Genomic DNA, 20,324 nt, shown 5'->3' with positions numbered 1-20,324 from the left:
TGTGAAACAGTCATAACAGAAGTGGCACACTACAGGTCGATTATTCATTTCATTGGATATTATCTGGAAGAAATGTGATCACTGGCACTGGCCAACATAGCCAGGTCCTGCTTGGAGGATTGCTAAATATATTTCTTGTGAATTATAATTTTTGCGTTATATAGCCTTTGAAAAACATAACTTCTCAGATTTAGTGAGAAAAAAATAGGCCTCAAAGGATCCTGGAGTCACCTTAAACTTCGTGTGACATGCGAAATCTAGACAAATCAGAACTTTGGGTAATAATCTTTAGTGAACAGAGACTCATTCAGAGTTATGCCCAAAGTGATAGGTATTTACTGGAAAGGGTAACTAGAACACAGTTGGGAAGTGGATGGATCCAGTGTACCCTTAGGGACCTGGACACTCGCATGCCCCTCGGGAGCAGATTTCTGTTGCTTTTTTCCCATCACTGGGTCTCAGCTTTTCTGAGTCCGCTTCTACCACTTCCGCCCCACCCACCTTCTACTTCATGCTTGTGGTTTCTGCTTACTCAAATGTTTTGCTTTCTGGAGGCCCATTTTATCTACTCCTGTCCCAAGACCTCTTTCACCTTCAGCTTTTCTATCAGATGGCTCATTCTCTGTATTCTACCCTTTCAATTTCCCAGGGAGAATCTGATTGGCTTACCTAACTACCAGAGTCACTGGTGAGAACTGTTTGTTCCAGGTCACTTCCTAGGATGATGGCCAGTTTATAGACTGTGTGCTCTTCACGGTCACTCTTAATCCAATCAGATATTGGAGTTTGAGGTAGTTGTTTGTGCAATCTCTGCCTGGGGAATAGTTAGGGCCACTTCTCTCAGCAGGGCCTCAGTTTTCTTTCCCAGTGGGCTCCTGATACAGCAAGCATCACCCCCCTTCCCCTCACACCCACGCATTCTCACAGACACAGGTGGAAACGATAGTAACTAAAATAAAGTTAGTATGAACAAGCTGGTCACATTATGCAGTTAATGTAGGAAATAATGAAGAAACTTATATTGACCCAGGATCAATACCTTTGTTCAAGTGAAATTTCTTTGCAGTAGAACACATTGGTGTTCAAGATGAGTTCTGTTTTGCAAATCAGATTATCCTGCTGTCACGTAGTTTTCTGGGGGCCCTGCTCTTGGAACACAGAACAATATCACGTTCCCCCTAGGAGATCTCGGCTTTCAGCAAGTCGGGGGCGCTTTATTTCTTATGTCAGGAAAGAGATCTTGGCAGGAAATCATGCCAAGGATCAGAGGGAGGTGTTGGGGACCACTGGATCTGAGAGGCACAGAAGAAAAGAGGCGGTAATCGAAGCTCTGCGTCCGTTTTCCTAGAAGCCTCAGGCGCCCGGCCACCTGTCGGGAGTCTGCCCGCTTCTCGGAGGTCTCCTCTCCCGAGTTTCCTCCTCATAGGCTTGTCCCAGGGAGCGTGGGCGGCCCCTTTCCTGAGCGCTGAAACTCTTACCTCCCCCACCCCAGTCCGCCCCGCTCCTCCTCCTGCACGCCAGCCTTTCTCTTTGCCTCAGTCACTTCCTTCCTCAGCCTCTTCCCCCCCACAGTGCTTTGAAGAAGATAACCCGGTCGGGGCGACGCTGCACCAGTTTTTCATCGGCAAAGAAAAGGAAGCGGAGAGGTGAGTGAGCCCCCTGGGAAGATGTGGCCAGGTATAAGGGATGGACCCGGGTGGAGGGTGGAGGGCAAGCAGCAGGGGGAATCGTGGGCTGTGGTTGGAGAGCCGGGACCTGAAGCGGGCTCTGGAGCGCGCTCTGGAGCGCAGAGGTCGCGGCTGGGCTGACACCGCGCAGGGGGCCGGGGTCACACGCCTCACGCCCTCAGCTCTCCCGCAGACTTCCGCACTCGGCTCACGTGACGCTTTGCCGGCTGGGGGCGGACGGGGGAGCCAGCTGCGCTGCGCGGATTCTCACCCTGGTGCAAAGTGTCTGCTTTGTACTCGCCGGGGTCGGGAGCCGGTTCTGCAGAGCTGGGCGGGGCAGGGCTGTGGGTGCGGGGAGAGGCTACGCGGAGGAATTTGGTGGCTTCACGGCAGCGGACTCCGCGGCGCGGGCGGTGGGTGCGGCTCTGTGCTTTCCCGGTTGTGTGTGGGGTAGGAGGTAGTGAGGAGACACGAGGGGCTTGTGGAACTTGGAGCCGGGTCCGTTCTGCTTGCCGGGTTTGGGCGCTCGCTCTTGCGGCGCAGACAAAGGCTTCCGGGACGCGGCCCTTCCCGGGGAGGCCGCCCCAGAGCCCGCCGTGCCGGCCCGGAGCAGGGCCCCGAGCACGGCGCTCCCCAACTCTGCACCGCTGCCGGTGGTGATCGAGTGATGGCCTGCCGGCGACAGGGTCTTGGGACCCCTTCCGGGCCACCTTCCAAACTTGGAGCAGGGATGACCAAATATGGAGTGCATGCACGCCCGCGAGCAGGCAGGAAGGAACCCAGCCATCCTTTGAACCGCACCATCTGCTGGTCTTGGAATTCTTAGGAGAGCTGGAAAAGTGGCAAGCCCTAGTAGGTAGAGTTGGCTCCTGATTCCCAACGCCACCGCTCCACTAGGCTTTATTCCCTGCATATTAGAAAATATCCATGCATTGCCTTTAAACTTTAAAAAAAAAGAAAAAAGAAAAACTTGATAGTGTCCTTAAATAGATTCTTGAGTGTATATTGATGATGGAACATTTCAGCATATGCCCAGTCCTCTGACATTTCCTTTCCTTTGTGATTCCCACGCACGATGCCTAATTAGATTCTGTCACAATTAGAGGGCCCGCCTAGCATCTGCCATCGTCTTCCCTTGATCCCCCCATTGATGAACTCTTTCTTACCCTTAGACTTGCCCCGCTTATGGTCTCTCATTGTTTTTGATCTTGCTACTTGCTCCAGTCCCAGGCTTGTGTCCTGCTAAAATGCCATGGGCCTTCCAAGTATTGTGTAGCTATAAGTATTTCTCCCGTGTCCCCGATAAATAATAAATAAATCATGCCAAATTATGTATGCTAGCAATAGTTCAGCCTGTTATTTTCCTGCTCGGAGAGGCCTGGGCAGAGAGCCTTTCTTGCTTTGTAAGTGTTCTGCCTTAGTAAGTACTCAGCATGTAATATTTCATATGAATCCAGTATTATATTTAGTGTACTTTGTATAATAACTAGCAGAGAAAAAGAAGAAGGGAGGAGGAGATGAAGGGGATGGAAAAGGAGGAGAAAGATATGGTAGAAATAGCATTTAATTGTAGGGAGTCCCTTTGAGTCAGTTTCACCATTCATAAAACGGGGATAAATAATAAATACTTTGCAAGACTCTTAGGATTACACGAATTAACATAGATAAGGAGCCTCACATGTAATTAATTATAAAGAAATGCTGATTGCCTTCCCTTAAAATTGGATGAGCATACATCTGTTTCATATGATACAGGTATTCACACAATACATAATAGTGGGATTTCCTCTTTGAGTCTCATTAAAGGAGAGCTATGTATGAAGTGTGCAGCTGGTGGTGGGTGGAAGGAGTGGAGAACTGTGTTAAAGAGAAATTTTCAGAGTGGGAAGAAATCACAGAATCTGAGAATTAGAGAAGACTGTAATCCCCTTGGACATTTAATTCTCTCTTCTCTCCACTGTGCGCTAATTTCTTCATCAACCTTCACAGATCCATACTACTTCTGCATTAATTCTTCTGGTAAAAGGGTGCAAACTTTATTCATTGTTAGGCAATTTTGATTGTTAGAGAAATTTTTCCTTTATGGCTCCCAAATCTGCCTTTTCATTACATCTATCCATTCTACCCAATAGAGCAACACAAAACAAGATTATTCATATAAGTACATAAAAGGAGCTTTACTTTAAAAAAAAATAGTGGTAAATCTCTAGGTTAACTTTTTGGGTCAAGAGTTTCTAGAGTGCACATGACCGAAACTTATTCAAACAGCACGAGAAAAACCAAGAACAATTGATTGCTTCATGTAACTGGAAAGCCCAGTGTCATGTACAGGTTCAGTCGTTGTTATGTGGTTGGACTTTTTACTAGCTTTATTCCTGGCAGGTTCTTCCCACACAGTAGCTGTTTACATTGGGGGCTATACACGTATATCTTAGAATCCTATAGGATAGGGTTGTATTACTAGTGATTCTGGCAAAATCCCTGGGATGAACCTCACTGTTCAGAATGGGATCACCTACCTATGCCCCAAATCAATTATATTGGCTCTGAACCACTCTTGGGGTTTAGGCTGAGGCTCTTCCCAAGATACACAGGTTTAGAGTAAGGAAGGAAAGACTTGATCCAAACAAAAATTAGATTGCTCTAGCCATAATGGAGAATGGGTGCTGGGCAGGTAAAAATGACAGCTGTCTATCACACTGACATTTACAGGTTTTTTTCCTACCATTATTCTTGTGGTATGTCTTTCAGTTGTGTCCTCTGGGTGTATTTTAGCTTTTGAATCTCTCAAACTATATCTTGACTTGAATATCATGTCATGGATAAAATTTCACCAACACGAAGTTCCTAACATTTGGATGCTATAATTTTTGATAATGAGTTTTATGTAGATGCATTAACTTAAGATGTTGCATTTCATTGCAATACAAGCTTCTTAAATTATAATATTTACACATATAATGTAGGAGATGACAGTGATGCCTTTAGTTAGTACCTGATGGGAAATCCAGAGTCCCAATCAATATAATTTAAACATAGATGCCATTCTTGTTTTAAAAAACTACTGAGATTTAGTTACAATTTATATGAATAGAGTTGTTTCTTCCAAATTGTTACTCCAAAGTCAATCATACACACTGCTACTTTTTTGGTCTCTCATTTGATTTGGAGACTTTAGGATTTGAAAACAGACTGAACTGATGCACATTCTGCTCTGTTGCTCACACCCTCATGCTGTCGTTTTCACTGTAAATCACTGCCTTATTATGGAAACTCTTCTTCCTTTACTTTTTCCAGTCAACTCTGTTGCGGTTCTCTCCTGCATCTCTACCTCCTCTTTTCCGTTTCTTGCTGGGATTTTTCTTTTTCACTTCTGTAGGTGTTTGCCAGGCTCCTTTACCTTCCCTTTTCTGTCTCTGAGCTCTCTTCCTCTGAGAGCGCCTCTCTGTTCCCCACCTAAATCAGCAGCACTATACTGACAACTCTCATTGGAATTGTCAACTCCCAGCCCCTCTCATACCTTTGCTTCTTTCAGTCCACGAAACCACTATTTATTGAACCTGTACTCTCGGTTTCAGACATGATCCAGCAGAGAGCATTACAGTCAGGTCCCTGCCTTAGAGGAGCTTACCATGTAGTGGTGAAAGCTGGAAAACTGATAATTCCAGTCAGGTGGAATGAAGAGGGCAGACAGAGCTATGGGAACACACAGTGTGGGAGTTCTCCTATTCCAGGTTTCATGGAAGGCTTCCTGGAGGAAGTTATATCTTAGCTGGGACTGGATGTGTGGGAGTTAGCCCCAAGACAGAGGAATAGTCATGGTCTGGGCTGAAGAAACGGTGTGTGTGAAGGCTAGAGGTGAGAAATTGAGAGACATTTAAGGAATAGTTCAGAGGGTAGAGTGGAGGAGGCTGGAACAGTAGGCAGAACCCAGCTTGCAGAGGACCTAGTGAGCTGAGGGAAGTTTCACAGCTCCCATTAATCCTGGACTCCTCCTATCTGAAGATGAATGATTGTCACCACAAGCTCTCCATTGCAGCCAGGTTGTACTGGGCACTGTCCAGGGAAGGACATGTTGTCCCTGTGTGTGACGCAGAAGTCATCATTGCACTGACCTGATGTTATTAAAATTGCCTTATATTGATCTACCTTCCTCACTAGATTGCATGCTTCTGGAGAGGAGGATCTGTGTCCCTTTATCTTGCTACCTCCAGCTCCTACTTTAGGGCCTGCTTTTTCTCCTTTGCTTCTGTGTTTTGCATAGAACACCCTTTTGTATAGAACTCCATGCATAGAACATGCTTTTGCAACTGTCTACCTGGTCTGCTCCTCCCCAGTGACCCCCACAAAGCCTTCTGTGGCTTGTCCTTTGTGCCTTGGACCCATCACTCTAAGAATGCTGTCACATTGTTATGCATTCAGAGCTTTTCTTGGCTTCTGGTGGTTGAACATTCCCTGAAGACAGGTCCTATGCAGCTCACCTTTATATTTTTGGTTGTGAGGGGAGCATTATGAAGAGGATGGGCTTAGAGTTAATAGCGGGTACAAGGGAAAAAGGCTGCATTCTTCCCAGTAGACTGTGTAGAATGAGTGGAATCAGCCCAGAGGGGAAGTTATAAAGGAAAATGGAGGTACGCTAAAGCCCTGTACAATTCACAAGTATTTTTAGGAAGAGAGACATGGTAAATTAATAGTGACAAATGCTACATAAAAGGAGAAAGGGCCCTTGGATTTGCAAGATATACTTAATGGAATGTAGAAATGGTAGTAATACAGACTTATTTTTTTCCCCCTCAGGCAGCAATGAATGTGGATCATGAGGTTAACCTGTTAGTGGAAGAAATTCATCGTCTGGGTTCAAAAAGTAAGTACTATAACACAGGTACAGTATTTCTACTGAGTTTACCTAAAAAGCAAGTAGCACCAACTTTTTTGGTAGCAGCCTATAAAGGGGTCACCAGGGCTTCAGGACACAGTTTTGGTGGCTCTGCCTTCAGTCCCAGGTGTTGAGTGCCCTCAACCATGAAGTGATTGATATCTGCAGACACAGAGCTATTAGGGTATTGTGATTCTGATGCAAAGAATGGTTGAGATATTTCATAATCTTTTGAATGGAGAGAAAATTGCTGTGCCACTTTAATCTGCCTTCATTGAATTCTGATAATTAAATCATGTTCAAATTTTTAATTTTCACACTATTAAAATTTATTTTTTTGCTTTCTCCTGTCAGCATTTTACATATTTCCAAATGACTAGGGACTAAGATTGAAATTATACTAAATTGTTTTTATTTTCTCTACATTCTTGGATTTTATATAATCAGGTATTTATGTACCTATAACTAAACCATCCTTTCCATCGTTTTTTTTTTGAGTCAGCTTTTTCTTCAGCAGCATATAAACAGCTCCCATGATATTAGTGTCATGTAAAATTGGTGGTATTCGCGTCCTTTTCCTGAGTTGTAACGAAGTAACTGTTTGTTGTTCTTGTAGCTGGAGTATTTGTACATCTCAGATAAGACATGCAGGATTTGGGGAGCATTTAGAAAATTTTAAGAACAGTAAACATATTCAGCAACAACTAGGCTAATAGAATTCAAAATTATAAAATTACATCATATAAGTGAAAAATGGCTTTAAATGACCTCATAAGAGTTGTTTTGTCATTATAGCTTGATTCTTCTTATAGTTCTGACTGCTTATGAATCAGAAATTGTTTGAAATAATAAGACATACTTTGAAAATTCCGTTAAGCCATTATTATCAATTGTCCCCTGTGTTAGTTTTCTGTTGTTGCTGTAACATTACCACAAACTGTATGACGCAAAACCACACATTTAATATCTTAACAGTAATAATGTAGGTTAGGAATCTGCCTTAGTTCATTTGGGCCGCTATAACAAAATACTACAGCCTTGGTGGCTTGTAATTTATTGCTCATAATTCTGGCAGCTAGAAGTCAGAGATCAGGGTGCCAGGTTAAGTGTTCTTCCGGATTTGAGACTTCTTGTATCCTCACAGGGTGGAAGGATCTGCGGATCTCTGCAGCCTCTTTTCTGAGGCATTCATTCCTTATTATTCATGACCTTTACATCCTTATACCCAAAGGTGTCCTCAGCTCCTCCCAAAGGTGTCCCACCTGTTACTATACCTTTGGCGGTTAGGATTTCAATGTATGAGTTTTTGGGGAACATGAATATTGATGAAAACAGAGTCTGGTAATGGTCTGCATGGTCCAAAACCAAGGTGTTAATAGGGCACATTTCTTTTTGAAGGCACTAGAGAATATGTTTCCTAGTCTTTTTCTTGCTTCTAGAAGCAACCTACATTCTTGGCTCACGGCACCCTTTCTCCATCTTCAAAGCCAGCAACAGCTGGTTAGTCCTCACATCATATCACTCTGACCTCATCTTCTGCCTCCCTCTTCTAGTTTTAAGGACACTTGTGGTTACATTGAGCTTACCCATTTAGTCCAGGATAATCTCCCCATTTCAGAGTCCTTAATTTAATCGCACCTACAAAGTACCATTTGCCATATAAAGTAACATATTCACTGTTCTGGGGATTATAAGGACATGGATATCTATTAGGGTCATTATTTTCCTATTGCCTGGACTTTTTGGTCTTTTCTAGTCACTTTATTTTTATATCAAGCCTGACTTATCACTTAAATATACCAAGTAAAGATAAACGAGGCATATAAAATTTGGTATGGACTCAAAACTGAGTTTAATCATGTGATCAGTTACTATTTGTTGGCAATCTGTATATGCCAAGCACTGTGTAAGTAGAAGAGGCATAAAGTGTGTTCCTGTGCTTCAGTGATCTTACTACTTAGTTGAGAAAAATAGATTAAAAACTCATGATGCAATTGAAAAAAAAATGGTATGCTAACTGTGAAGTGCTGTCATTCAATTTAGTATGGTCCCAGATAACTAGATTATTGAAGGTGAAGTAGCTGGGAGCACTCAATGACACCTGACTATCCGGTAAGACTTTGAAGTTTAGGGCAGGGCAGTTTAGGAGGAAATGCATGAGCTGCATTTGGGATGTTTGTGGAGAACACTGAAGAGAGAGTGGAGGATGTCATTTATTTAGGTCTCCAGTCAAACAAATGAACAATCTTTCCTGACCCCATTTTTCTTCCTCTGTGGAAATTTGATGAGTCTTGTTTTCAACAGTAATGCCTCTGTGGTCCTCATTTCTACATTCCCAATTTCTCCTGAGCTCTGTGAGGTCATGTTACTCCTGGAAGTAATACTATTATTTAGTTTGTTAAAGGTTTTAAAGGTGTATTTCCAAAGATTTTAGGGTTCTTTTTTCCATTAGATCTTTCTCCATGTCACCTTAGTGTTTATTGGTCAGATTTATTGCATTTAAAAGTCTAACTTTTGTATCCCTCGCACAGTATTATTGTTTTGCTAGGATAAACTGAACCTGCACTTCAAAATGAGCAGTGTTACAAACTGTAAGACAACAGAGCAATTATCATAACTTCTATACAAATGAAAGTATTTTCAATATTGCAGCTTTACCAGGCCTCCTTGACTTACCTGTACCTGGTAATAGATGACTTATGAGTTGGAAATCATCTATGGAGATACGTTATCTACTGACATATTATAGTTAATTATTTAAGTTGTGTCTGGAATAATTTTGATGAATCTAAATTATGATATAGATTAATCATATTTAAACTAATCTAAATGATATATAAGCTGAAGATAGAAATTGATAAATTTATTTTTATCTGTTTCTTTTAAAATTCTTTTCTCATTTTTCATCCAGTAGAAAAAAATTAAATGGATAAAGATTAGTTGGAGATTTAAATTCTTTCATTCAACAAATATTTTCCGAGTGTTGCCTTTGTGCTTAAGTGCTGGAGTAGTGAAAATAAACAAAATTCTGTCTCAATCCTTGTGGATCTCTTTACGTAGCGAGGAGACAGACAAACTGGAAGCATGTATTGGGAAGTGGTTAAGAGCTTAAGTTCTGTATTGAGAAGACCCGTATTCGAAACTGCTGTATTGGGATGTCTAGAGTCAGACTCTCTGGGAATGAATCCTAGCTCTTCAACATATACTCACTGTGTGACCTTAGGTAAATTACTAAACTTTTCTGTGCCTTGATTTCCTTATTTGTATAATAGTACTCTGTTTCAGTGATTCAAAAATACTTTTTTTTTACACTTTGAACTCTTTAAAATAGGAATATATCTTCTAATACATGGTGTGCTATAGTTAATCAGAACATAAAATAATAGTCCTTCTTGAAATCAGTTGTATCTTCTCTTTGATGAAATGAGGATTGAGTTTAATGACTGTAAAATTCATTGAATGGTTCTAGCAACAGAGCAACTGTTACTATAATTGATGGTGCCTGCTTCACAACTATGTATTTAATTTTATGAGAAGAGCTATTAACTCAATTGAGAGAATCTCAGAGGACCTCTCAGAGATGACATTTGATTCCATTCTTGAAGAAAAGAAAAGGAATTTAGCTAGGGAAAGGGGTCTGGAATGCTGGACAGATGGCTCAACATGGCTAAAATTACCAAGGCAGGATCTTTCATGTCACCTTGGGTAGCAGCAAGTCATTTATTTTAACTGGATCAAAAAGTTCATGGTACAATAGAGGAGGAGATCAGGTGAGAGATGAGTGCAAGGGCCTGAGGATTTATCTTAGTCTTCTGGCCTTAGTCTAAGGCCAGAGTCTTATCTGTGAGGCCACGGACTTCACTTTATTTTTAAGGTGATAGGAACCATTGAAAAAGTAAAGTAGAAGATTATCAGTCAAGTTTTCATCTTATAGCATTTCTTCCACATTTTTTATTTTACACCAATATGGAGGATATATTTTTAGGACAAAAATGGAGAAAGGGAGGCTGGTAAGGAGTCTTGCAACTACCCACATGAGAATCAATTTGGGCCTGAATCAAGAAATTAATTGTCCATGGAGAGGAGAACTTAGAGCAACAGAAAGTACAAAGAAAGTGGAATCACTTGCAAGATTGAGGGGTGAGTAGGCAGGAGAACTCCAACATTATACCCAGGTTTCTGCCTTTGATGCCTTTAAAATTTAACATGAATTTACCATATTCCGAGCACTCTATAAAGGGTTTTACCTATATTCTATCTTTTAATCTTTGTGACAACCTTGTGAGGGGAGTTTCTACCCTCATTTTATGGATGAGATAACTGCAAGTCAGAGCTTGAGGGACCTGCCTGAGGTTACCCAGCAGCTCCATTTGTTTCTGTAATCGGTGAAAGATTCTTATTGCAAACAGAAGGTCATGATGCTAGAAGCTGAAAAAATCAAAGAGGTGCATCTTTGCTTCCAGGCCATGCATGGAGAGAGTCTCTGTTTTCCTTTACAAACTTATTTCCTTTTCTTCTCATCTCAGATAATTTACTTGAGGTGAGTCACTCTAGATCCTGTTCCCCAGACACTTAGTTGCTTCACCTGTGACTATGGCTTGGCACACTGTCCCATTTCTCTCACTCACAGTCGAGCCAATGATAATTGATTGAGTGCTCAGTGTGTGCTGGACCCTGTGCTGTGGGCTTTAGAACTGTGTCTCCCAGTAGATGAGGAAACTGAGGCTTAAGGAGCTTAAGCAGTTGCCCAAGGCCAAACAACTAGTAGGTGGGAGAGATTTCAACTGAGGACTGTCATGTTGTACTCCCTTTTTAAGTCCAGAATAGATACTACTCCTTCATGAGTCTCCTACCATTGTAGCCCAAAGTCATCTTGTTCTCTTCCAAGCTATAGGATGTATTGTCTTTGGTACTCACTTGACATCCAGTTGCATACTGCTTAGTACTCTTGCTTTACTTGTTATGTGTGTATTTCTTATTTCCTCATGGGAATTTATAGCATTTCTTTGAAAGCTAAAGTGATTCTATACTTTGTTCCATTTGCCTCCAGTGCCCAGCACAGTGCTACACTCACAGAGGAGTTTACTAAGCCTCAAACTGGAAGTTCTAGCAGAGGAGCACAGGAACTCAAGAACCCTTGGGCAAGGAATGGTCCCCGCTCACTATGATGGCCATCTTGACAGTGGGCACAGCTTTGGGAGAGAACAACATGGGGCAGTGCTATAGGAACAGGGTCAGCTGGGTAGATCAGAGGAACCAACCGTCAATGGGGAGGTGTCCCAGTTAACCCTCATCACCGAGTTTTGAGTTGATTGATTTTTAACCAAAGATTGTTGACCTTAATCATTTAAAAAAAAAAACTTTACATTTTTGGAGGAGTTTTAGATTTACCTTAAAATTGAGAGAAAGTACAGAGATTTCCCAGTCATCTCCTACTCTCACACATGCACAGCCTCCCCCATTATGACATCTCTCACCAGAGTGGTCCATTTGTTACAATGGAGTGGTCTATTTGATGAACCTACACTGACACATCATCAGTCACAGTCCATAGTTTACATTAGGGTTCACTCTTGGATATTGTACATTCTATGGGCTTGGACAAATTTATAATGACATGTATCCACCATTATACTATCATACAGCATATTTTCATGCTCTAAAAATCCTCTGTGCTCTGCCTGTTTATCTGTCCCCTACCCCAACCCCTGAAAACACCTAATCTCTTTAGTTTTCTCTTTTTCTATAGTTTTACCTTTTCCAGAATGTCCTATAGTTGGAATCATACAACATATAGCCTTTCAGATTGCCTTCTTTCACTTAGCAATATGTGTTTAAGGCTCTTCCCTGTCTTTTCATGGCTTGATAATTCATTTCTTTTTAGGATTTACCTTAATTTTTATCATCTATATTAAAAACTGACCTCCAAGCTAGATTATCTAGGAATCGTGGTAAATACAGATTTCTTCACTTTTAAGATCATCATTCCTTCCCTGGGGGTTCTGAGTATGTTCAGAACATGGAGAAGCATTGCTCTTGATCGGGGATTTCTGTTGTATTTGTTATTTTTACTGATTCAGCAACTGACATAATCATTTAAAAATCAAAATTTAGACAGAGAAGAATTGGTTCACAATAGTAGCACTGTTGCATATTTACCTTTTGTAAATGTTTCTTGGTTCTCTTCCAGTTTTTGTCCAGATACTACTAAGGCCAGGAAGCGTACAACACATTGTATTTTTTCCATTACTTTTTGGATCTGACAAGAGGTTACATTGAATTTTTGACTATTAAGTATTAAACTGTAATTTGGTTAACCTATGGTTAGATATTTATTATAAATAATTATGTAACTCTTCCATATATGGGGGCAAGAAACAGGCTTTACATTGGCTAACATTGTATTTTCTCAAATTAGATGCTGATGGGAAGTTAAGTGTGAAATTTGGGGTCCTCTTCCGAGATGACAAATGTGCCAACCTCTTTGAAGCATTGGTAGGAACTCTCAAAGCTGCAAAACGAAGGAAGATTGTTACGTACTCAGGAGAGCTACTTTTGCAAGGTGTTCATGATGATGTTGACATTATATTGTTGCAAGATTAATGTGGCTTACATATCATTGTTTATTGTTATTTTTTGTTTCTGGTAAACTGGAATATTTTCAAGTCAAAGGACGAACATATGAGCATACTAAATGTATTTTTATAGAACTTCGTTAACAAAAGGAGACTTATTTTAGAAGTCTGTCCTTTTTATATCTTGAAAGAAAATTTATGTATTACACTGTAAAATAAATAAAACCTATTATTTTTCTCAGGAATCTGGTTGGAAAATGTAGGCATTGAGGCTTTTTCGGTGGGTGCGTGAGAGTGTTTCATAAATCATTCTTAGACAATTTTTATAGATATTTGACATTCTGTGAAAGCAAGAAGCAAACTGAAGACCAGCTCCCACAAGGAATATCATAATGTTTATGTAATAAAAACATGTAACTACCTTAAAACTGCCTTATTGCCTTTTTTTTTATCATTTAAGATTTATGTGCCTTTCAAAATCAAGTTTTTGCATCAAGATTAGGTAACTGTAGTAAAGGTTATCTTAATTTGAAGAAAAATTCTCTTAAAGCTACAGAATAATTTAAAAATTAGACAATAAGGATGGGTAGTGTTATGATTGGGCCCTATGAAAAAATATTGATTTTGATGCCTAATGTGTGCTTATCAATGAGTTAGGGGACATGCCAAAAAATGTAACTAGAAAACTTCACTTTGTAAGTGGATTAGTTAGACCCACCTGACACAGTACAGGATTGTATATAATTGCATGTTGCAGCCTATAGTACAGGATTGAAAATGATGCAGAACCTCGAGGAGGGTAAAATCAGTAAAAGCCATAAAGGTTGAAAAAGGTATCATAGAGAAGGCAGAATATGCATAATTGGAGCTGATTATTCAGAGCAGAAAAATGGAATGGGTGAGGCTGATGACTCAAGGTAAGACAGAGGAACATGAATTAGCAAGGCATGATCTTATGAAAGGTAGGAGGATGTCAGGTTGACTGGAATGTTAGGGAGAGAAGTGATTCAGATTCGATAATTAAAATGGAACCTGGGAAGCTATAGAGAGAAGAGTCTGAACAGAAACTGGAGCTGGAAAATTTCATGATGAAAATGATGTTTAGTGAAGGTCACTGTAGCACTGGTGACTAGGATGAATTGTGGAGAGTAAAGATGCAGTCAGACAAGCCAGCTAAAATATTGCTCAAGAATCTCATGGGGGTGGTGATAATGGAAAGGCAGAGGAAGGATGGACTTCCAGCACATTTTGAAGGAAATTGAAACTGTCATCAGTACCCTTTCTATGGTGACAAGATCCCAGTTCAAATTAGATTAAACAGCAGAATTCACTGGCACTTCATAGACATTGCTAACATTTACTATGCTCATCCTCATGTAACCCTGTGAGTTTCATTTGGGCACAGTGAACTTGAGGTGTTTAGAGTGGAAATGTGTAGTAAGCAGGTAAGGATTTGGTTCTGGGACTCAGGTGAAGGTTCAGGATTATAGACAAACTTGAAAAATGAAGATTCAAGATCGATTTTCATCTCAATTTTGTTTGATATGTTTAGATAATTATAATTTTGCCTTTGTTATTATCATTAAGTTGAAATTTTAATTATCAGGCACTTGGAAGACAAAAGACATGTAATCTACAGGTTTTGTAAAAGGCCCAGTTGAGAAATTGAAGCAACTTTTAGGGGCAAACAATCTGAGAACCTCACGTATGACAGCTTTTCTGAGAGGAAGCTGGCCTCATGTAATCAGACTTCCTTAAAGAACCTAAAGAAGTAAGTTGAAATAGTTACTCAGTTTGTCCCTTTGATTAGTCTCTTCTTGGTAGTAAATGAAATTTCAAGCTTTCAAACCATAATGATTTAGAATTCAGTAAATATCTTCTGGAAAATGTATATTCATATGATTATTTTGAGAACATTGGCAGACTAGTATTCTTATATACCACTGACATCTGTGATACAATCATCCATAATACAGTTTTGTGTATTTTCCTTTAGATTCGAGATTCTTTTGTAACAATTTTGTATGTGGATAGTTTTTTTCTTTGAATCATGGTCTTAAAAATTCAAAATCATAGATTTGATTTTTTTTGAGCCAGATTCATAGTGAAAATAATCTTTTTGGTCACAAACTGTATTCCAGTTAATTGTGACAGTAATGAATGTCATTGGCTATAGGTGAATGGAAGTTGAAAATTATGAATGGTGTACACAAACATTTTTTTTTTTGTGCAACAAAATGTATTTACTGCATCTACTTTGGGTAGGTCACTGTGGTAGGCATTATGGATTGTTAAAGCAAAACAAAATAATAAAATTTGATTCCAGTGGTCAAAGAAAAACCAATTTGCACAATATGTATTAAATATAGAAGAAGCTCTGGGTAAACGATATAGGGATACAGGTGCACAAATGATGACTCATTCCATGGAGAACTGGGATGAAATAAAGTTTGTCTTAAAGCAGCAGAATGGTTGAGAAAGACTTAACTGGTGGGTTTGTTACTGCCTACAAAGATAGAGGAAGGCAAGTAAAATAAGGAAGGAAAGAAGAGTATTTTGAGCTAAGGCTGGAAAAGAAGGTTGGGGCATTATTTTGAACCCTTAAGATAGAAAAAACCATTTTAAATGTATGTCTTAATGATCAATTATAAAGAACTCTAAAAAACTTACATGAAATAATTTGATAAGTATCACTAATTATCAAGTAAGTTTAATTTGTAAGTTCCTAACAGTGCAATTTGGTATACTGAGATTACATAGGACAATCTATAATTACAGCTTATCATCTTTATATTGAGTGACCGTTAATTGAAAAGTTGATTAATGTTACCACTTTTGGCATTCAAATTTCCTTAAGTTGTCATCCTAGGTATTCCAAGCACTCCTTTTTGTTCTGAAGGCATAATTTAAAAATAAGTTAAAATTTTTGATTTGAGGAATTTATCTTAATTAAACACTAACATTCCAGATTTTTCTGGTGTCTGAGATGCATCCCACAGTTCCAGACAATTAGGAGAAAAGGGCCTATGGACTGATGGACAAAATAAAAACATATGTGATGGCTGAGGACCAATCCTACTTTTCTGCGTGGCATGTGGTATGAACTCATTAATTTATAACCTCATATATTTAGAAAAAGTCAGGAGAAAGGCATGTACCTTTAAGTTATTTATGGTGAAATAATCTTGGCGTTTCCTCTTAACAAAAGATGTAAATAATTCTTTAAAGAAAATTTGCTTCTCAGAAGCTTTTTATGATGAGAAATCAGAAATGACCATATTTTTCTAGAAGGTGATTCCATGTGAAAACCCCTGTCATGTAGGTTTGATTTATCTCTGGCTCTCTCAATAAGAAGTTAAATTTTTTGTTTTTCTTTAGTTCTTTTAGTGAAGACATTTTTGGTTAGAAGGAATGGAGACTCAGGTAACAAGGATTAACTATCAAGATGTATACACAGCAATTAGGAAGGTCAGGTAACCAACTCAGTGTAATCCAAGACTGGGAGTTTGCTGTGGTGCGGCTTCTGGAGATGAGGGACACCTAACCAGAGAGCGTCAGAATGGCTCTTGCAGCTCCCTCAACATCTCAAAGCTTTGGAGATTCTGTTTGAGTAGAGCATCTTCTAGGGTCCAGGCTGATTAGCATGGGCAGCCCTGGGAAAGAACCACTTTTCCACACATGAGAACTTCCCTATTAACGCCACTCAGCTGTTTTCATGGATCCAACTCTTTCTTTTGGCTTCTCTTGCTTCTGATTAGGCTTCCTCATCTTTTATCTTTTCTCTAATTCTTAGCTGCTACTTAAGCTTTAGTTTATTCCATCATTAATTTATTAGTGTCACTTCTTGCTGGCTGTCTCATATATTGTATGTCTGAATTAAAATGCTTTTCAATTCGTCCCTAGTTGACAACTTTTTGTGCCAGGCCACTTCATTGGTCATTGGCCAGCTTAAGGATTGATTGAGTCAGCTGCTCTCTCTTGGTCCAATCAGTTATGGATGCAAATGGAAGACAGGAATGCATATGGCCTAGAGCTCCTGTGCCAGGGCCTGTGAGCTGAGCTGCCTTAGACACATCTGTGAATCTGGGAGGCTGTTATGAATATTTTCTAAGAAGACTTTCCTCAGAGATTCTCTGTGATTTACGGTAGACTGTGAAGACAGTAACTTCTAATTTGGAGAATGTGCATTTCAAAAAAAATTCTCTTTTACGCATAAAAAAATTCCCTCTGCATGGTGTGCTTTTAGTAAACATGATTAAGAAAATTCATGATACAAAATACAAAAAGCGACTATGACTTCAGCAAAGATTTTTAAATAAGTTTGTATGTTATTAATCATAAAAGCTGTACTTATACTTTAAAGATAATAGTATGTTTATTTATGTACACAAGGCACATCATTTATCCACAAAAAAAATGCTTGGTGCACGTATGGTTTCCTGGAGTCCTTGAAATAACTCTCTGGCTCTTTAGGGGTGCTCTTCCCACAGGTTAGGAATACTTGTGGTACAATAACCACGCATTCTCTATTAGGAAAGCCTGCATTTGTGCCTTGGGGTTTACCATTCACTAACTATTTCTGAGTCAGTGGTAGTTCCACATTTCCTCTCTTACAATCTGAGCAGGCTTGTGACTGCTTTAGCTAATAAAATACAGTGGAAGTGATACTATTGCTTTCTGAGAGTTGATCCTGAATGACCAAAGAGCAACTACCTAGCACACGAAATGGAATGTTGAGAGGGAGGTAAGGCTTCAGGGATGGCTTGATCAAGCAAATCAATAATGTCACCAAGATCCTGGTATTTTTCTATTCACCCATTTCGCTTTCTATGACATTAGTTTTATTGATTTCATTCTAAGTCAGACTTTATTCCTAGTCAAAAAATAGCTGGCAACCATTCCTGAGGTTGTGTGTGTGTGTGTCTGCTGTCAGTGTGTGTGTGTGTGTGTGTGTGAGAGAGAGAGAGAATGGAACTCTGAGGTGGAAGAAGTTGCTAGCATCAGATTATTAATTATCTTGTAGTGCTATTGTTGAGAAGTCAGATGGTATCCTAATTCCTCATGTGACTTTCTTTATCATGGAAACTTTTAAGATATTTTTATCCCTAGTGTTTTATTAAAGTTTTGCTGTGTTGTACCTTGGTGTGAATAATTTTTTTAACCTTTTATTTGGGGCATTGGACTGACTCTTTCAACTGGAAACATGTTTTTCAGTTTGGGGAAGTTTTCTTGTGTAATTTCTATGATAATTTCTTTCCCTTTATTTCCTCTGGTCTTGTTTTCTTTTTGTTTTCAGAATGCTAAAGGATAGCATTTTGTTTCTGTTTCATGGATACAATATTTTGTCTCTTCTCTCTGAGGACATTAATTATGGTTTCATTGATGTTTTCTTCTACTTCCTTTATTGTCTCTTTCAATGAGGTCTTTTTTTCAATTGGTTTGTATCTCTATTTCTGTGTGGTTTTGCTGGAGTATTTACTCTAATACTTAGAAATCTTTGGCTCTATATTAATATTTAATAGCGAGTCACTAAAAAACTACTAGAAGTCTGGATGGTGGGAAGTTTTTGCCAATTTGTACTAGGAAGCTTTGCTACATGGTAATCAGAAGGTGGGCAAGCTTTTTATTGTAAAAATCCCAAACATCAACCTTGTAGGTTTTTTTCCCCGCTCTGAAGCCATTCGTTTTCTCTTGAAAAGAATTCAACTATTTTCTGCCTGGTTGTATTTCATGGGTGTTGGCATTCTGCAAGCAGAGTGTGGGGAGAACCTAGGGGTCCTACTCTTCAAACAGCTCCTCTATTTTCAGCTCTCATCACTCTTGCTCTCTACCATACCTGGGTTCTCTAGTATGGAACTACTTCCTCTCCATTTTCCCAGAGACCTTGGTCCTGTGTAGTGGGGAGGAAAGGTAGTTGTCTAGATTCATGGGAAAGGAGATGGGGCCTGGGGAAAATCCAGCAGCTCATTGTACAGCTGGGCAACCAATACCCCTGATTTCAGTCATACATCTCATTCCTGCTTTAAGAGTTCCCTGGAAGTATCATGTTCAGGCCTCTCTGGGGCTCTGTGGGGGTGAGTTGGCTCAATTCCTGTTGGTATTCTTATCCATAGGCAGCTTTCTCAAGTCTATTATGATTCTTCCACCTGCTTTCCAACCTCCAATGATTATTGATATTGCTCATCAGCTATTGTCTCTTCTTATGGTCTCTTTGTCCTCGTGAACTTGTTATTTTCTTCATTTATTTGCTGCTAATAAAAACAGGTTCAGGAGTAAGAGAAGATTAAAAAGCTGATCAGTTCACCATATTTAGCTGGAATTTTTCTCCTTTTTTTCTTATTCCTATACAGTTTTCCCTAATCTTTTTGCTCTAAGACTCTCAGATCTCAAATGCAGAAAATCCAGAGTTCATTTTTAGCTCTACTTTGTCATCACCTGTGTTAGAGGTCATTGTCATGCCACCCCAGTGTAGGATACATCAGTAGCCCTCAAAACAAGCTTTGCCTAATTCTTGCTTCTCTGAGTCTTTCAGCCTCCAGGTCATTCAGGTGGTGATGATAATCAGGAAAGCAAGTGTGAGTGCCAGGAGAAGCCCAGAAAGATCTTAATTCTGGGGAATCTGGCATTTAGGCTATTGAAGAATACAATCTAGGCTCATCATATTTTATTTCATGTGATTGTATTCTGAAGAAACAGAAGAGGAAGTGGGAGAAGAAATAGCACGTTATAGCAGGAGGTGGTATATCTTGCAAAATTAAAAAATGGGAGTAGAAAACATAAGATAATTAATTGGGAGAAGAATTTATTGGAGCAACTTCATCTAATTGCCATAAAATCCAATAACAATGATGTATCTTATTAACTAGGTGCTAAATTAACTTTGTGGAATGCACTATTTGATTAGAGTAGTTAACAGTCTATGCATATAGTCAATATTTATTGTGTGTTGAGGTAATCAGCAGAAAAGGAGCTTGCTGACACCAGGCTTCAGGGAGGGGCAAACGGTATTAGCACTAAGAGCCCATCATAAAGGTGAGTATTTTTAGAAGTGGAGTCAACCACAGAGTTCAGGACTTTACCTGAATTGCAAGTGGGGGGCACTCAGTAAATCAGAGGACTAGATCCTTGACTTGGAGTGGTGGACAAAACTTATAACCTCTAAGTCTTGGTCTTTTCTCATCTGTAAAATGGGGAAAATAATAATAA

General features: G+C 39.6%; 1 protein-coding gene across 2 annotated transcripts; it reads left to right on the top strand.

The window, feature by feature from the left end:
• Window positions 1-1,475: 1,475 nt before the first annotated feature.
• ABRACL (ABRA C-terminal like) lies at window positions 1,476-13,546 on the top strand. 2 transcript variants are annotated; one of them, XM_039869754.1, is made up of 3 exons: window positions 1,476-1,646; window positions 6,465-6,531; window positions 12,962-13,546. In XM_039869754.1, exons 2-3 carry the CDS (start codon window positions 6,471-6,473, stop codon window positions 13,144-13,146), a joined length of 246 nt encoding a protein of 81 aa, XP_039725688.1. In that variant the 5' UTR covers window positions 1,476-1,646; window positions 6,465-6,470; the 3' UTR covers window positions 13,147-13,546. The 2 variants fall into 2 exon arrangements, with proteins under 2 accessions (XP_039725688.1, XP_039725689.1); XM_039869755.1 differs by lacking the exon at window positions 1,476-1,646 and adding an exon at window positions 2,022-2,080.
• The last annotated feature ends 6,778 nt before the right edge of the window (window positions 13,547-20,324 follow it).

This window comes from Pteropus medius, unplaced genomic scaffold (genome assembly GCF_902729225.1).
Source record: "Pteropus medius unplaced genomic scaffold, Ma_sr-lr_union100, whole genome shotgun sequence".
Lineage (NCBI taxonomy): Eukaryota > Metazoa > Chordata > Mammalia > Chiroptera > Pteropodidae > Pteropus > Pteropus medius.
This window is presented reverse-complemented; position numbering and strand designations above follow the sequence as displayed.

Coding starts and splice junctions, on each gene's coding strand:
- ABRACL (XM_039869754.1), top strand. CDS start 6,471: ATGAATGTGGATCATGAGGTTAACCTGTTAGTGGAAGAAATTCATCGT. Junction 6,532..12,961: donor TCATCGTCTGGGTTCAAAAA/GTAAGTACTATA, acceptor TTCTCAAATTAG/ATGCTGATGGGAAGTTAAGT.